General features: G+C 38.8%; 1 protein-coding gene across 4 annotated transcripts; it reads right to left on the bottom strand.

Moving 5' to 3' along the window:
- Positions 1 to 4,562: 4,562 nt before the first annotated feature.
- Positions 4,563 to 15,837, bottom strand: LOC110987606 (uncharacterized). Of its 4 annotated transcripts, none has more exons than XM_022250470.2 (9): positions 15,621 to 15,837; positions 14,227 to 14,513; positions 13,458 to 13,529; positions 13,021 to 13,095; positions 11,681 to 11,737; positions 10,549 to 10,644; positions 9,307 to 9,393; positions 8,192 to 8,236; positions 4,563 to 6,551 (listed from the first exon to the last, which is right to left on the bottom strand). In XM_022250470.2, the coding sequence occupies exons 2-9, from the start codon at positions 14,507 to 14,509 to the stop codon at positions 6,193 to 6,195; spliced, it is 1,074 nt and encodes a 357-aa protein (XP_022106162.1). In that variant the 5' UTR covers positions 14,510 to 14,513; positions 15,621 to 15,837; the 3' UTR covers positions 4,563 to 6,192. The 4 variants fall into 4 exon arrangements, with proteins under 4 accessions (XP_022106162.1, XP_022106161.1, XP_022106164.1 ...); XM_022250469.2 differs by having other exon boundaries at positions 13,458 to 13,586; positions 15,621 to 15,834; XM_022250472.2 differs by lacking the exons at positions 8,192 to 8,236; positions 9,307 to 9,393 and having other exon boundaries at positions 13,458 to 13,586.
- Positions 15,838 to 15,846: the final 9 nt, after the last annotated feature.

The raw sequence follows: 15,846 nt of genomic DNA, 5'->3' as shown, positions 1-15,846 counted from the left end.
ACCCACCTATGTTACGTAAGCCACGAATGCCACCTATGTTATGAATAAGCAATAGAAAATCACGCACCGCAAAGAAAGTAAGTATGTTCTAATTCACACCTGGTCGTTCAAACGAACATATTCTTATGTCAGGAACGTGAGAAACGCAATGTCTTCTAATCCTACAGTGGAGTTCTTCAAGTTTGGTTAGTTAGCCAGAGGTGCCCTGCTAGTTGCTCATACACTGTAAAAAACATTGGTCAAAACAGTGATGGACATTTGTAATTTGCCCAACCTGGGTTAAAGCTACCACATTGTTGGTCAATTAATTTTCCGTCATTGTTGGTCAAACATTGACTAAATATTGGGACGAATTTGCCAAAAGGTATACGTTGCTAAGTAGATATTTTTACCAACATTGGGCACATATCAACCCAAAATTGACCAACCTTTTTACAGTGTAACTGATGGGCCTGTTGCCGTGCACAACTTGTAAGCGCAAATGAACCCTTCTGAAATTAATAACCACTGTGTGAAAGAATCTGTTCTTTCAATAAACCTTTAGTGACTTGTGTGCAAAGTAAGGTTACCGTACCGGTAGGCCTATAAACTACATGTGGGTCCATCAAGTTCCGTCTCAACGATCGAGTCGGTCCACTTCACTGCAAAACGAAAATGATGAGGATGAATGGCGTATTGCATTTTAAACTGCAAATTCGCACCCTTGTACTAACCTCGCCTTATGATAATGGCGTGTTTACTTGGGGCGGGGGGAAGTTGGCTTCGATAATAATTGGCTCAATAGTAAGTCACATGTTACATGTACATGTATCTACAAACGTCAACAACAGACCGCCGACCACAAAAAAAATATTGAAGTATTTCGGCTTAATTTGAAGACTGTCGGCTTAAAGGCGGGTTAAACGATTTCAGAGACGAACCTGAGATGAGAAGCGGAGTATCAGAAACCCCCCTTGTGGTCAATATCCACAGACAAAACATCAGGGGATTGCAATCGAGTCACAAACAGTGACGCGCGTCTGTCATATTAGCCAGCACGTAGCACCGTACAGCTAGTTCGGCGGCACCGGCCGGCTTCGATCACCATACCGCCTACATGCACGTAACGCTTAGGAACGCCACCTGAAATGAAAAAAAACGTCTGAATTTACAAGCAAATGTCTCTGAAAGCATTAATATCTCATCTGAAATCAGAGGTCTATTACTTTTAATTAACAACATTTAAACATGGGGCCATATCTCCTTGATTCCAAAGCCATAGCTTTACTCTGTTAGTTCTACTGGCTGGAGCAGTACACAGCAGTAAAACTCTTCTTTTTTGAATTTTGTATGGGATTGGTCGTATTCGAAATTTGAAAAAGACGAGTTAGACCGAAAGCTTTATCCAATTTTTTTCTCACAGAGCCCGGTGGAACAGGAGATGAATACCAGAGGCATTCAAGGAAGGGGAGGAAGTTTTATGTATTAATATTCCAAAGGTTGGATGGGTTCAGTGGCGTAAATATGTGCCAGAAATTGGGGGACGGGGAAAGTGGGGGGAGGACATAATATAACTCTATTTAGAGGTCAATGTACATCTGTAATATGTATTCGGGATACCATTTTCATGGCTTTTTAGTTTTATCATTTCAAAGTGATATTGAATGCGTTTTTGTGGAAATCTGAAAAAATTCTTCACAAGCCACGTTTATTTTCTGCTCACCACAAAAGATTGGGGAGAGAGATATATAGCCACATCCCCCTCCCTATAGGATTTACGCACATGGACAGGTTAGATTTTCTTCCCCCCAAAAATGCACACCATGGTTAATTTAGTTGGGTGCTGTAGAAGTCCTCATCTCTTCTTCAAATTTTTTTCTTATTGTGCTGCATGCAGTTGAGACCATTTCAAGTCTTCACAAGACCACACAAAATCAGCACAAGACCAATACGGGACGTCCAGTCTGAATTCAAGTCATAAGGTCTACAAGTGAACTGCAGCAAAAGCAGTCCTTTGTCATTGTTACTGGTCTCATGAATGTTCGTGTCTGTTCTTGTGATGGTGTTGACTACAACACTGCTGACTATGATTTCTTTTGTTTTATAAAATCATACGAAGAGACAAATACATGTAGCTTAAGCATCGACTTGGTTCTTGCATCTAAAGAGTGATGGATGCAGGGTCTTCGGGTGTGACTTTCAGTCTGGGACATTTTTACAACTCTTTATTAATTGTAATGCAAGTGTTTTGGTATATGCAATTATATTTCTTGTGCTTGCTTTATTTCCTGGCAAACAATCTGTATTTGACTTCTGATGAGTGAGGGATCACTTATTTGAAAAGCGTCCACAAAAAAAACACGGAATGGCAACTATCATTTTACCGGTAAACTGAGAGATGAAAGTGGAGTGCCAATCTATTTCAGTTACTTTGGAACATTCTTGAAAAGATGCACCGAACACTTTGGAATGATAGCGGAGAGTACAGAACGCAGACCTCTGTACATGTGGAATGTCACTGTGTTAGAGCAAGATGAGGGGTATGGAGGGCCGGCAAGAGGCCAAAGTGAGCTACAAGTTGCAGTTTGATACACACTGCAAATTTTCCTGGACTTGAAAAACCTGTGAAAAAAATCTACTGAAGTGAAAATCAGACTGGTGCTCTGTCTTATTGTCTGTCAAGGTGTGACTGAGTGGATTAGTCAGAAGTGATGAAACCTGTAGAAAGTGGGTGTTCAGTGCCGCATTCAAGGGAGTACAAATTAAGATACAATATAATACATACCTAAATCTTACGCTAGCAGCTGATAGCCATACATCTAAGACCTTTTATTGCACTGATGATGTTGATAGGTCTCTATGAAATGGCGTCACTTTCTTCTGATTGGCAACTGCATCTGCAGTTTGGACTTCAAATTTTTCTGACACACTTCAAAAAAGTTTGGATCAACATGCATGTATGTTTAGAACATTTGAGCACTCCACAAATGCACAAACACGCTTTTTACGAAGACGGTGTCTAGTGAGGGAGATGCACAGGATCAGTGGCGTATCCAGCGGGGCCTGGGGGCAACTTGCCCACACCCCCCAACAGTGTTTTTTTTTTTTTCAAATCATATTTCATAGGCGAGTAGGAAGGAAATCAGTACATTTTTTCAGATACATTTATTAGCACCGAAACCAACAAACAAAAGCAAGGATGTCAGGACAGTGAGTCAGGCTTTCAGTAATTTTTTCTCCAACATCGTGTTGAATGACCCTGTAGCCACATGCACTTTTGAATTTGCTGCCCCTGACACAAAAAGCTGGATACGCTGCTGTATGTAGGATGGCCGTAACATTACATGGGAGCTTGGATACTGCACAATAGATAGGCATCATGGGACATTGACATTGTGTTAACCATGCCCCCCCCCAACATCAAATCTTGGGTGCACCACTGCGTTTTTTTGTAATTTTCCAATCTCTCAATCTCTTAGTCACGCAGTTTCTACGCTCATCAAAGGGGTTAAAACAGTAATGATTACACTGTGGCCTCCCCGGGGCTTGAGTTTAGGGGAGAGAATGGAAAACATTTTTCATCTGTAATAGAATCCCATTACTCGCCCCTCTCTCTCTCCCTCCCCGAAATACTTGTACTTTTTCTAAAATGCTAGTGTTTCCAATTCCTAGCAAAATACCTTCAGGATGCACCCTCCCATTGGATATGCCACTGGTTTGATAGGCACATCTAACATACTAATACATGTCTTATTGTAAATGTTACAGTCTAGTTTGGACTTTCTTTATAAAGGCAGAATATAAAACTTGTGAAGTTGTTACTTGATGCAGTTGTCTGATAGTACCCCACCCCCCCAAAAAAAGCAGACTGGTGTTTTCTAGTCAGCCAAGGTGAATGGGTGTACATGTGGCTACTACATGCATCTAATACATTGTAACACCATTATAAGGTTCCTTTGAATTGACATATCACCTTTAATAATGTGTAATCTTGTATTGCCAGTCTTCCAAAACACACAAAACAGACTTGGGATCCGATTTTTTTTCCTTGTAAATGTTGCTTGTATTAATGGGTCCTTGACAGATTTTGACTGCACGTGCTACTTTGTAGCAAATGTAGGTACATGTAACTGATGGCAAACATTCATGCTTTTTCACACTAAGCAATTCTCTCGATCAACTCTAGGAGTTAAAATTGTCTCACATGTACCTCCTCAATTTAAACATAAAGCAAGTTTATATACATGTGCATGTAGTAAACTAACTCTACCATACGCCACCTAATTTTACACATGTAATGTGACAAAAATCTGCTAATGCATTTGATTTCTTACAAATCAACATTATAGCAAGCATGAGAAAGGGAATCGTACATGTATGTGTAAAAAAAAGTACAAAACTATTTCTGACACAGTTTGTAATACGATTTCCCCTGCTGTATGAATGAATAAACCTAATAATTATGCAAATTTTCTTCAAGAAGTGAAGTTTTCTTGCACATCGTGCCACTCATACAAAGGCAGAAATGGAGAAATACAGCATGCGGATACACTTTAAACAAACAAGCAGTTATAGCCCTTGAATTTACCAGATTAATGTTTCATACACTTTTTAATATGTGAAACTGAATGCACATACACTGTATAATGTTCTGGATACATGTATATTATGTAGAGGCCAGCTTGAATCAATCCCTGTTATAACTAGTACATACGCTTATAAATCATGATTTGTAACTAATCAATTCAAAATTTCTAAGAGCATCCAGGAATTGTGCACACGCCTTTATACAAAGTGTCAAAACCACTCTGCATTTTTCATTTTTTCAAAACTTGCAGCATCCAGCTTACACTGATTTAAAAAAATTAAGTTTTATTGCAACATTATTAGATTTTGGGATATAAAAAGTTATCTTGCTAAAAATGGGATGTTTTATTAACAGTGACCTTATTGTCACTGTTTGATTGTATTAGTTTAACAAAGCAGATAACCAACCAAATATTAGACTTCATATTTCTTGTGACTTATTTTCAGATGATTTTTGACCAGTACATGAAGTTACCTTCTGATCATATCTGCTCTACAGGAAATACTCCATGAAATTTGACCCAGCTGATAGCTTATTAGCGAGTGCCAGAAGTATCTGAACCTCTAACACCTGAGCGAGTGGGGTATTTCTTTCTTGATTTCAGTCTAATTTGAACAGGGTAGCCTGATCAGTTGTTTCACTGCTTTCTTAAAGGGTCCAGGTGAACACATTAAAAATAAACTGAATTTAAAGGTAAGTAACCTGGTAAAACAATAAATAAAACAAAACAACAAAAACAAAAAATATAGGATTTAGTTACAGAATTTAAAAAAAAAATCAACAAATTCACATAAATATGTGCGGTAAGCTTGGATATGGACTGATTAACAAAACTACAGGTAGGGAAAAGCAATCCAATTTGCTGGGAGTCTGCATTTCATGTTACACCAGCAAGGAGTTCAAGTTCATGGTGAAGCGGTACTTTGACTGTTTAAAATCATCCATATTATGGGGCAACTGGAATGGCTAAACTGTCCATGGTATTTATACAATGTATAACTTACGCACGTAATTTCTTTGAAAAAAGATTAGGGAGAAACATATTTCAGAATTCTTATTAAAAGCAAATTTACAGCCACACAACTACGACTTCACTTTTTATGTTTTTTGCTGTGACAGTTTTTTGAAGTACTTCTTTCTGGGATAAATGTATGGAGCATCAAACCATCTCAACACCCTTAAAAGTCTTGTTAGCAACTGATGATGAGGGATGCAGCAGACTGCTTTAACCTCTCCATAGTTGCATCAAACAATCTGAAGTCGTAATATCAAGTCACAAGCTATTCATACAGTGGCCTATTTGCAGAGCATAGCAAATTGCCCAAGGTACTCATTGAGTCGTCATATCCTTTACTTGTAGGGCTCATAAATATGAACTGTCATGCCTGACATCTAACTCAAAAACAGCCTTTGCGGTTCAAACAGATCAAACACAGCCATCAATGCTCATACATGTGCCCATTTATAATGTACACTCCTGTTTGGGTAAAGCTTCCTGCCTGAGGACACAACATAGACTAGCCCCCCCTTACATACACACCCAACAGTCAAGAGTGACAAAACCATCAGGCCAGACTTCCCAAATGAGTGGATGTTCCCTATTTCTTGAGATCCGACACTTCTGCTCAAAAGATTTCTGAATTGTGATCAAAGACCAGCCTGCAATCTTTCTTGTTTTCCTTCTTCCATGTTTCTCCCTGGTCTTCCACCCTCAGCAGGCGCAGGCACACTGGCTTTTTCTTGTTACTTTTAGAAATCATCCGATACACCGGCAAACAATCCTTTTTATGCTTTATAAACACTGCCAAGCGAACTACCTCTCCACTTTCATCTCGGAGGTCGCAGTGGAAGTAGTAACCAGTCTTTCCTTTCTGTGGTGTTCTCACATCCTCACCATCTTTCCATGCTATTATGTACCAGTTGTTATTTTTCCTCTTGGCTAGTTTCAGTGATAGATCAGCGATCTTAATTCGATCACCACATGCTATCAAAGGGGGGAAGGAAATCAGTCAGTGTTATCAAAGGACACATGGTACACCCTGAACTGAACTTTAATACTGGAGTATGTATCCCGGGCATTATTATTTTATTCTGCACCACACAAAAAAATACACATCACAATACAGAGCAATACAAAAAGCAGTACAATGGGACAAACTAGTAGCCATGCAGGAGAAACAAAAAGTCTACTTAAGACTGATGACCTGAAGGTAGCCTTTACTCCAATACCGTTAGTAAAAAAATATTATATATGTGTATAAAAAGTAAAATTTCCCTTGAAAATTCCCTTAGGCCTAGTTCGATTAAAATTTGTATTTAACATATACATGTACATGTATATGCACAAAGGTAAGAAGTCAAAGCAATTGATCAATACAGACACTGAGGCACTCCCCCCAGTAAAGAAAAACAGGCACTGCAGTCAACAACCCCCCTCCCCCAAAACAACAATACATCTGAGGAACACATTAGCAAACAAAGTAGATCCCCAAAGCAAGTCTACAAAGCTGACAACTCCATTGACCGGCAAGGCAGATAATGGATCATGTCATGAAAAGAAATAACAAGTGCCCCCATCAAAAACCTTGATTAGGCATCATCCCATCTAAGCAGTTCTGACAATATTGAGTGCATCTGTGAGTCAACATTTCCTCTCAGTTGTTTTACACATTTTTAACACATTTTTGATTCACCAATCCTGAATAGTCAATTCTGATTGGTCCATTCATAGCAACAGTGTGATATATAACTTTATTGCGCTGTGTAAAGTGCTATTCCATCTCCACACATTGCCCTATTTTCTACACTAAAAAAAAAACCGCACAACTTCAAAGTTTACTGTAAATGCAAAGGTGATGCCTTTGCAAATGCCTCTATAACGTTTTACTGCACATGAAGTTTGCTTGAAGAAAAATTTGTTATCACATTCGCACTTTTGGAACATGCCACAGAAAGATGTATTTTATCTGTGTCCTGTATACCATGAGGCTGAATTTACTAGTCGGGGTGTGCATTTGCGGGTGTTTGGGAACTGGGTACCCATTTTGTCAATATCGGGTACCTGGGAAAGCTTAGACTAAAAAAAAAAAAAAATCACGTAAATGGACGCAAGGCTGGCCTATTTTATCATACATAGGAAGCAGCACACGATTGTTCTAAACATTAGAGGATAAGCTCTCGCACTGTAACAAAATGGCTTCATTGATCTCATAACCTGATTTATGCCCGCAGCACGACGTTCCGGCACGATGATTTTTCAGCAGTTCTGCCCTTCACTGTTAAAATTTACACATACATGCATTTCATACGTGGCTTTTTTTTTAACAGGTACCTTTTTTTACGGGTACCCGGCCTGAAAAAATGGAACCAAGTTTGATAATAGTATTTCTCATTTTCTACACTGATAACTTGAGAGAAAAATCAGTTTCCAGACCTAAATGCGGTAAATAGATCATATCTATGAAATCTTAAGATTCTGTTTTATCAAGAAGCAACAGTTTTAGAAATTTGGGAGATAAATTTTCATCACTTTATTCAGAGAATTATTTGCCTAGGTAGTTAATGTTTGAACAAGACACTACTCAAAAGGGTAACCTTGAAATAAGTTGACATCAAGTATCTTACGTTGTTTAGGTGGATCATCTCTGTTGGCATCTCCTGGGCGTTTTCCTAGAGAAATTTTGGAAAATAACATCCTTAATGTCAACAAATTAATGTTGTGCAGTTCATGTCCATTTTAAAATTATCGTTTCTCCTATAAAAGCAAGTTACAGAATTAACTTCGCTTTTGAGAGGCATTGGGATTTCCAATCACATTCCTTTATTAATTTTAATCTATGGTTAAAATTGAAAACTATTTGATGAGATGGTGCTGGACTACTCTGTGACTACAGTGTGCAAAAAAAACCTTGTCACTTTTTAAGATGTACATGTAGCTCAAGGTACATGTATTTTACTCACATATTTTGAGTTGTTTCAAATTATTTACTGAATAAACAGGCACGATTATTGATTTGTAATGAACGTTTAGCTTATTGATACCGTTACTACTCTCGAGTTCCCAGGACTATAGAGTTTACCTCACTTTACACCTTTAGTTTTTATGTGGATGATTCATGAGTCACATGGTTCATGTATATTTAACTACTGATTTAAGTAGTAATCGCAGCTTTTGCAAAAGAGAGAACTTGGAGGGTTTACTTTAAAATTCCACATTTTATACCTGCGCATTTAGGTTCACCTGTGCCCAATTTCATGGCTCTGATTATTGTTAGCACAAAAACTGCTGCCAACCACACGTATGTCATAAAATTCTCTGGTTTACAGTTAGCCTCTTTCACAGGTTTGTACTCGCACAATACTTTGAGTATTATTATTATTAGGATAAGGATTATAAGGATTCTGTGCTTGCTCAAGTTTAGCTCCAAATTTTGTGCTGCATATATACCGGTAGAATATAAGTACAGAATTCTGAGTCAACAGAGCCTAAAACTTGGGTGGTGTTTTCAAGAATACAGCACTTGATACATGTTGGTGTGCAACTGAGGATTTCCATCAAATGTTGCCATTTTTAAAATTTAGACTGCCCTGTACTAGAGTGCATTGAGAAAGTTTCAGAAGGCAAGCACGTTACCTCCTAGATGTTGGAATAATGGAAAAGAGCACCAGCAGAAGGGTTCAGTGAAATGTTGACACTCCATGACATTTTCACCATTCCAAATGCAGTAAACAGTACACACCTTTTGCCTTTTTATTCACTTTGGGAGGTGGCAATGATGAACAGCCGGCTCCTTGTTCATCATTAGGTTTCAGCGGAGCTTTTTTTCCTAGTAACAATAAAAAGTTATAATTTGGTGTTGGATTTTAAGGAAAAATAGATCAGTAACTTTGAACTACATTTCAACTTTTACCTTGATTAGTGAGAACCCATTTGTTGAAGGAGGCAAACTTTTTAACAATAACTATTCTGAACTCCATTTTGAACAGGGCACAATGTTGCATCACAATACTTCTCTGTAAGGCATGAATATGTACAAGTAGTTTCAATTCAGAACTGTGAAATTTTGTTGATTTTATTCAAGGGTGGAAACACGGGAGTGCAATGGCAAGCCATAGCCCCCCCTCCCCGAGCAAACGGTCTTTAATGAAAAGTAATGAAACCAAATCTGTTGGCTTTCTCTTAATTTCTGCCAATACACATAAAAAGCCCCCAAATGTAGCCTCAACTCCCAGGAAGGCTGTAACGAGTCCCCCCCCCCCAAAAAAAACCCAGTTTTTTCCCCCTTCACATAGCATGTTTGTCCTCCCCCCCAAAGGAAATTATTTCTTGATCCATCCTTGATTTCATTGGGATGTTCAGAACTTCTACACATAATTTCTGTAAAAACAGAAGTATCAATTGTGTGACATTCTGCTTATAAAACAGTGCTTGCCCAATTTTTAGTGCATGTGCTGCTGTGTTTCTCTCCCCCAATATGCATTTAAGCGCAAAACCAAATCTGAAATATGAAGTCATCTCTAAAACTGCAGAGACCAAATTATTTTACTTTGATCAGGACTTTTGTCATAAAAGGAATGGAAAAACAAAACCAAAAAGTTGGGAATTCACAGAATTTGCTCAGTATAGAATTATTTTGACAATGTTCTTCGTATTAAATGTGGACTGTGCTTGTATTTCATTATGTCATGACTTTTCTCAACCCTACTTCAGTGATTTAAATAGGGTCAACAGTGTTCTGTATAAAATTTTATCTTTTTGAGTGTTGAATGCACAAACTGGAATTAAAAAGATATTGAAAGCCCAGCTTGCCTCCATCCATGCTGCAAAACCAGCAATCTACTTAAACCAGTGAAAGTTCTCTCCAATTCCCTTGGTACCTCATTTGAAAAGACCAAATGCACAACTCGGTGTGTGGTTTTGAAGTTAGGCTCCTAGCAGTGTTAAACCTACGGGACCCGTGCAAACATCTCAAAATACCTACCAGGTGTAGTCGGTGGTATGGCATCACCTGCCAAGTCGCACACATCTTCCCCACTTTCACTGCCGTCACTCTCACCATCCGAGGGGCTGATGTTCTCTGAAATCAAAATTCAGCTGCTATCAACTCGCTTGAACAATCTAATTCTTTCAAAGAGGTTTATTGTTTGGTAAAAGATTTTTCTTTGCAAATTAACTACAAATTTCCCGTTTTACTTGTGCTCTTACTTGCCAGTGCAAGGACATTCTAAATCGTTTCATAAAAGGGTATGATTTACACCACTAAAAAGACTGAATGAAGAGAGATTAACATTACCATTTCATCCGTTGGAATAAACATACTTTGGCAAAAGTCTAATTTTTACTTTAAACACTTTTAATTGAATGCACCAAATATGAATCCTTCTCAATGTTGCATGCCTCAACTAATACTGAGCAAGCACACAGTAAGTGCATGGTACATGTACAAGGCTTGAAGGCGTGCCATGCATGTATCCCCCTTTTCAGTGGAATTTTGTTGCATTCAAGGAGCAGAAAAAACACCAGAATACACGCTTTATCTAGACCTCAACTTGCACAAGATCTGCATTACCTTTCTTGCACATTTCAAGGTCCAATTTCATGGTACTACTTAACAGTTACCAGAAAGGTCTTGCTTATTGTTGCAGAAGATTTTGCAAATTGTGCACACCATTTCATGGCGTTGCATGGCATGGTTTGTGCTTGCGAATGTGTGCGCACTGAGTAAATTTATCCCAAGGTATAGCATGCTTTTTATACAGCTTATATATTTCATGGAGGCCTCGCTTAGCAGCGCCATGATATTGGGCCCAGAAAATAGTAAAGTTTTGGTAAAGCCGTGCCAAATAGAAAAATGCACTTACACAATTTATAAAAATCCTAAAAAAAATCTACTCCTAAAAACAGAGAATTTCACTTAATCTGTTGGACAAAACCATTTTATTAGAAACATGAAAGAATTAAAGTTTCTTGACAAGCTTCAACAATAAAGACAAATGTGAACTGTAGCTACACATACATGACATACATGTATGTCTTTGTAGCGCACACAAAATGTAGTATGCATGTGAAGTTGTGAAAAATGACTGATAAAACTCCAAGAGGAATTTGAATACCTTTTGTAGACAGCTCATCATCACTGCCTTGTGCACCATTGATTCTACTGACATCCTCTGGGGGAAAAAATAGGAGAAAGGAGGACTCAAAATGCAGAACTCCAGAAAGTTTCAGCAGAATTATGAATTAAAGATTAGCAATAAGCATTACATTTACAAACAAGACTACTGGTTTTTGACACATAACCCTCTCAACCTGAGTTGAAATCGACCCTAGATGAACCCCTGGCAGCCATAGGATGAGTTTTTCTATTCTTCAAGCCCCGTACCACCCTATGTCATCTCACATTTGTTATTTTTGTTTTGAGCAAACAGAGTTTGTTTCACGCAGGGTTGACTTCAACTCAGGTTAACCAGAGGGATTTACAGCTTGTGCAGCATCAACCTGGGAACAGAACTTGCTGTAAGCTACATGTACCTCTTCTGAAATACTGTAGTACCTTGTTTCTAAAGCACACCAGCCAACTTGGCAAACATGTTTGCAAGTTTTCCATTTGTCATTTTTGATTTGCTGAGTATGATACCACACTGAATACAGATACAAAGAATGAAACTTGAGAATGGTGGTGTCCGAAATTTGAATTCAAATACAACAGTCAGCCTTAACCCTAACCCTACATTATACCACATATTACTACTTGTAGTAAAATGTAGTACTGAGCACTGTCGCTTGTAAGAGGACATGACATCATTGTTCTGTGAAGCCATAAGATACAGTAGATAAGACAATGTATTATTCAGTGCTAAGCCATAAGATACAGTAGATAAGACAATGTACCATTCAGTGCTGTGGCACTATGAATATTGTTATCTGTACAAGTAACAATGGAAGTAACCTAGCCAGACGTAGTAATCTGTAGCGCAAGGTCCTTCAGGCTCAGGCTACTACCTAGTATTTTGTAGTACTGTGTAGTGTAAGCCAAACAATATGCTTGGTGGTTAGGGTTTATCTACATGCTGATAAATATCTGTCAAAGCAACGACCTTTACACAAGAAAGTACTCACAGACACAACTTAGGGCATACTCAACCTTACTCATTTCATGCTACCGTTTTCAACCAAGGCCCAAGTTTTTTAGCTTGGGTTCAAAATCTGATCCCTGTTATCCAGCAGGACTGACTTCAGACTAGGGAGAAATCAGACTCAGGGTGACTTGGGTTGGAAATCTTTGCACAACCCCCCATTTGTCCAGTGTGAAAGGGCCTCACAACAGCTAGAGGCTCCTGTTACAAAGCTTGTAATCCAAGAAGAGATAGATGGAACTTGAGGATGTTAAGTGCAAGGGCTAAGTGATAAAATAGCCTCTCCCTCTAGAGTACATGTATATCTCGGTACTTACTCTCTTGGATTCTCCTTTTTGCATTTTTGTCCGTGTCAATTTTCATCTGCTGAGTATCAGGTCTTTTCCTCGTTCCTGAATCAAATTGGTAAAATGTACACAGTGAGAAAACTGTCACATGCGGCCCGCTCTGCCAAAATGAGCCACTTTCGAGTTAGAGGACTTGGAAAGAATCTTGCAGTATTTAAGTAATAAGAGTCATCAACATTTTAAAATCTACACAATTTTCATCATTCCAAACTGAGTGACGCATCAACACAAAGCGCTCAAATTCCTTGATCTACCATAAAATAAAACTCAAAAGTGGCTCCGGTGACTCATGACTCATTTTCACTGAGTGGGTTGCACAGGAAGCCTATTCATTAATCATCCAAAACATACACCCTACCAAAATTAGAGTGGAGCTCCTATTTGTTTGACCGCACAATTTCCTTTACCTTTCAGTTGATGTGGGGTTGATGCAGTTTCCTTTTTCTCCCACATTTGGCTGCTTGATGCCCCATCACTGGCTGAAGTTGATGAAGAAGAAGTACCACAGTTAGCTGCATCAATGCTATCTGCACTACCTAATTGTATAAGTATTTAAAACATAAACAGCAAAAACCAAAATCAAGACGGCCTGAAACACCAGTGCCATACATGGCTTAGAATCCAATTTGACATGGTAAGTTGGAGAAACAATTCAGTGACAATTTCTGGAAATGCTGTGAAAGTACTGATAAAATTTCTTGAAATAAGCCCTGACCAGCACATTGTATGCAGTTGGTACTTGTCCTATGTAAGTATCGGCATCAGCGTTGGATGCTCAATGTGGTTCTGTATGAAACCAAAGCTTTCAAGTAGTTGTAAAATAATTTGAGTCGCAATTTTGATAAAAACTTGACCCCCACAACTTCATGTTTGTGACCACTATCAACCCACAGCTTTATTAGGATTTACGTGACATCATGAACCAAAAATAGCTCCAAAGCTCAGTGGGGAACTACAGGGGGCACATATCCCCCCCCCCGAGGATGCCTGTGCTCCACCTCTCCCCAAATCTTTTTGACTGGCCTCTTATACGTGCCCGACACACACGCAAAGACCGGAAAGCACACCTGCACACATTGCACATAAACTTGCTTGCCCATGCAATATTTCCAACCAAAGGACCGTCGTTTTCCTGTAAACACATCCTCTCATTTTTCAGCAGAGTAGTTTATGTACCTCTTTGTAGGAATTGCCGGACATCATCTGCAGCATCCATTCGGGAAACGGTAGGATCCTCCAGACCCTCTGTTAGGATGGTGGCCCAATTCTCAGGCTCTCGCTGCCGCAGCTGACAGAGCATCATAAACTTCTGCTCTCCAACATCGTTATCATTCCACTTAATCCTTGAGATTTGGTCGCAGCTAAAACGACAGGCGGTGGCTAGTGGCTGCCAGCATGACACCACCTGCAGTTGGCGGAAGAACTTCTCACACTCAATTTGACTGAGACGTGGCATCATAAGACTGCAAACAAAACAATAAAGAAAACATTATTAAGAGTTTCCACTTATTCCTGCTTGGTCAAACAATATCACGGTATGGAACCCAAGGGGATCATGTCCATGTGCAACAGAAATTGCGCCCAAGATGATAAGCAGGTGTGTCGAAAATGTTCAGTACGCCGACACGAAATTGAGTATACGGATGTGTGGCTAAGGATGGATTGGGAGTGAGAGTCCGTGCCACACTAGTAGTGGGGCTAAAACTAAGCAAGGGACCTTGTAACCATTTGTACTGTATGCCCAGCCCTCCCTTCATGTCCTTCCTCCTAATGTTACACTTTAATTAATCAATTGTCACCCCCCATAAGCATAGGCCTACATGTAGGCCCTGGCATCCCTGTCGCAGAACTCCGAGTCCTAACGTTAGTGCTTGGAGTTTTGCAAAGGAAGCAGCAACAGGACTGCCATGACTGGGGTCAAGCATGTCAAGTAATTAGTCTAGACCATGGTAATATTATTATTATTATTCTTATTATTATTTATTCATGCCAAAAATTCAATATACATCACAAGCAAGATGGGCATAGGGGAGACAAAAGTAATATGGAATCACTGTGGTCACAGACCTGTCTCCCCACATCAAGATGTGGGAAATTAACAAATTAATAAAATAAGTATACTGTATATACATGTACATGTAAAAACATGAAGACATTAAGAATAAATTTTTAAAAACACACATTTAAAAATACTTTATGGCACCTTGTATAAATTAAACAATAAATAAATACATCCAACAATAAAGCGTTACTTCTTCGGTAATTAAATATTTAAAAAGCAGAATAATAATAAAAAAATTATCCAGGATATACACATACAATAAATGACAATGAGATTGCATATGGGAACAAAAACAAAATAATGAATAGAGGATTGCACTAACAGAACAAGGGTAGCCAAACATGAGGTAAAAAGATATAAAATGGAGATAAAAGAAGAACTTCCACACTACATGAATTGAATAGCAGTAGGCCTAAATGGAAAAACAAAACAAAATAAAACAAATAAAACAAAGAAACAATAATACTAATAGTACTAATTATTAATAGGCCTAACGTTAGTGGAATACCTTTAAATACGCCAGGGGCTAGGGGCACTACAGTCCACTACCCACCGAGCGCCTGCAACATGGAAAACTAGTGGTGAAAACTGATAGCAGCAAACAGAAGATAAAGGGTGATGGAGCCTGGGGCCTTGAGTTTAAACCAGCTACTCGCATACTAAATTTTATATACTTAATTTATCCTAAATTCATGTTTGGCGGTACTACACGTCACGTGACCACAGAGCTGTGA

The sequence above is a fragment of the Acanthaster planci genome, linkage group LG08, assembly GCF_054643075.1.
Source record: "Acanthaster planci isolate LZ-2023a linkage group LG08, COTS_SCS, whole genome shotgun sequence".
Lineage (NCBI taxonomy): Eukaryota > Metazoa > Echinodermata > Asteroidea > Valvatida > Acanthasteridae > Acanthaster > Acanthaster planci.
Note: the sequence above shows the minus strand (reverse complement) of the source record. Positions and strands in the feature narration are given on the sequence as shown.

Bases quoted from the DNA above. Each gene is read 5' to 3' on its own strand.
- LOC110987606 (XM_022250469.2), bottom strand. From the start codon at position 14,509: ATGATGCCACGTCTCAGTCAAATTGAGTGTGAGAAGTTCTTCCGCCAA. The intron at 11,738-13,020 runs GTAAGTACCGAG...TTTTTCCCCCAG, and splicing joins AAAAAGGAGAATCCAAGAGA to AGGATGTCAGTAGAATCAAT. The intron at 6,552-8,191 runs GTAAGATACTTG...CCCCTTTGATAG, and splicing joins AGATGATCCACCTAAACAAC to CATGTGGTGATCGAATTAAG.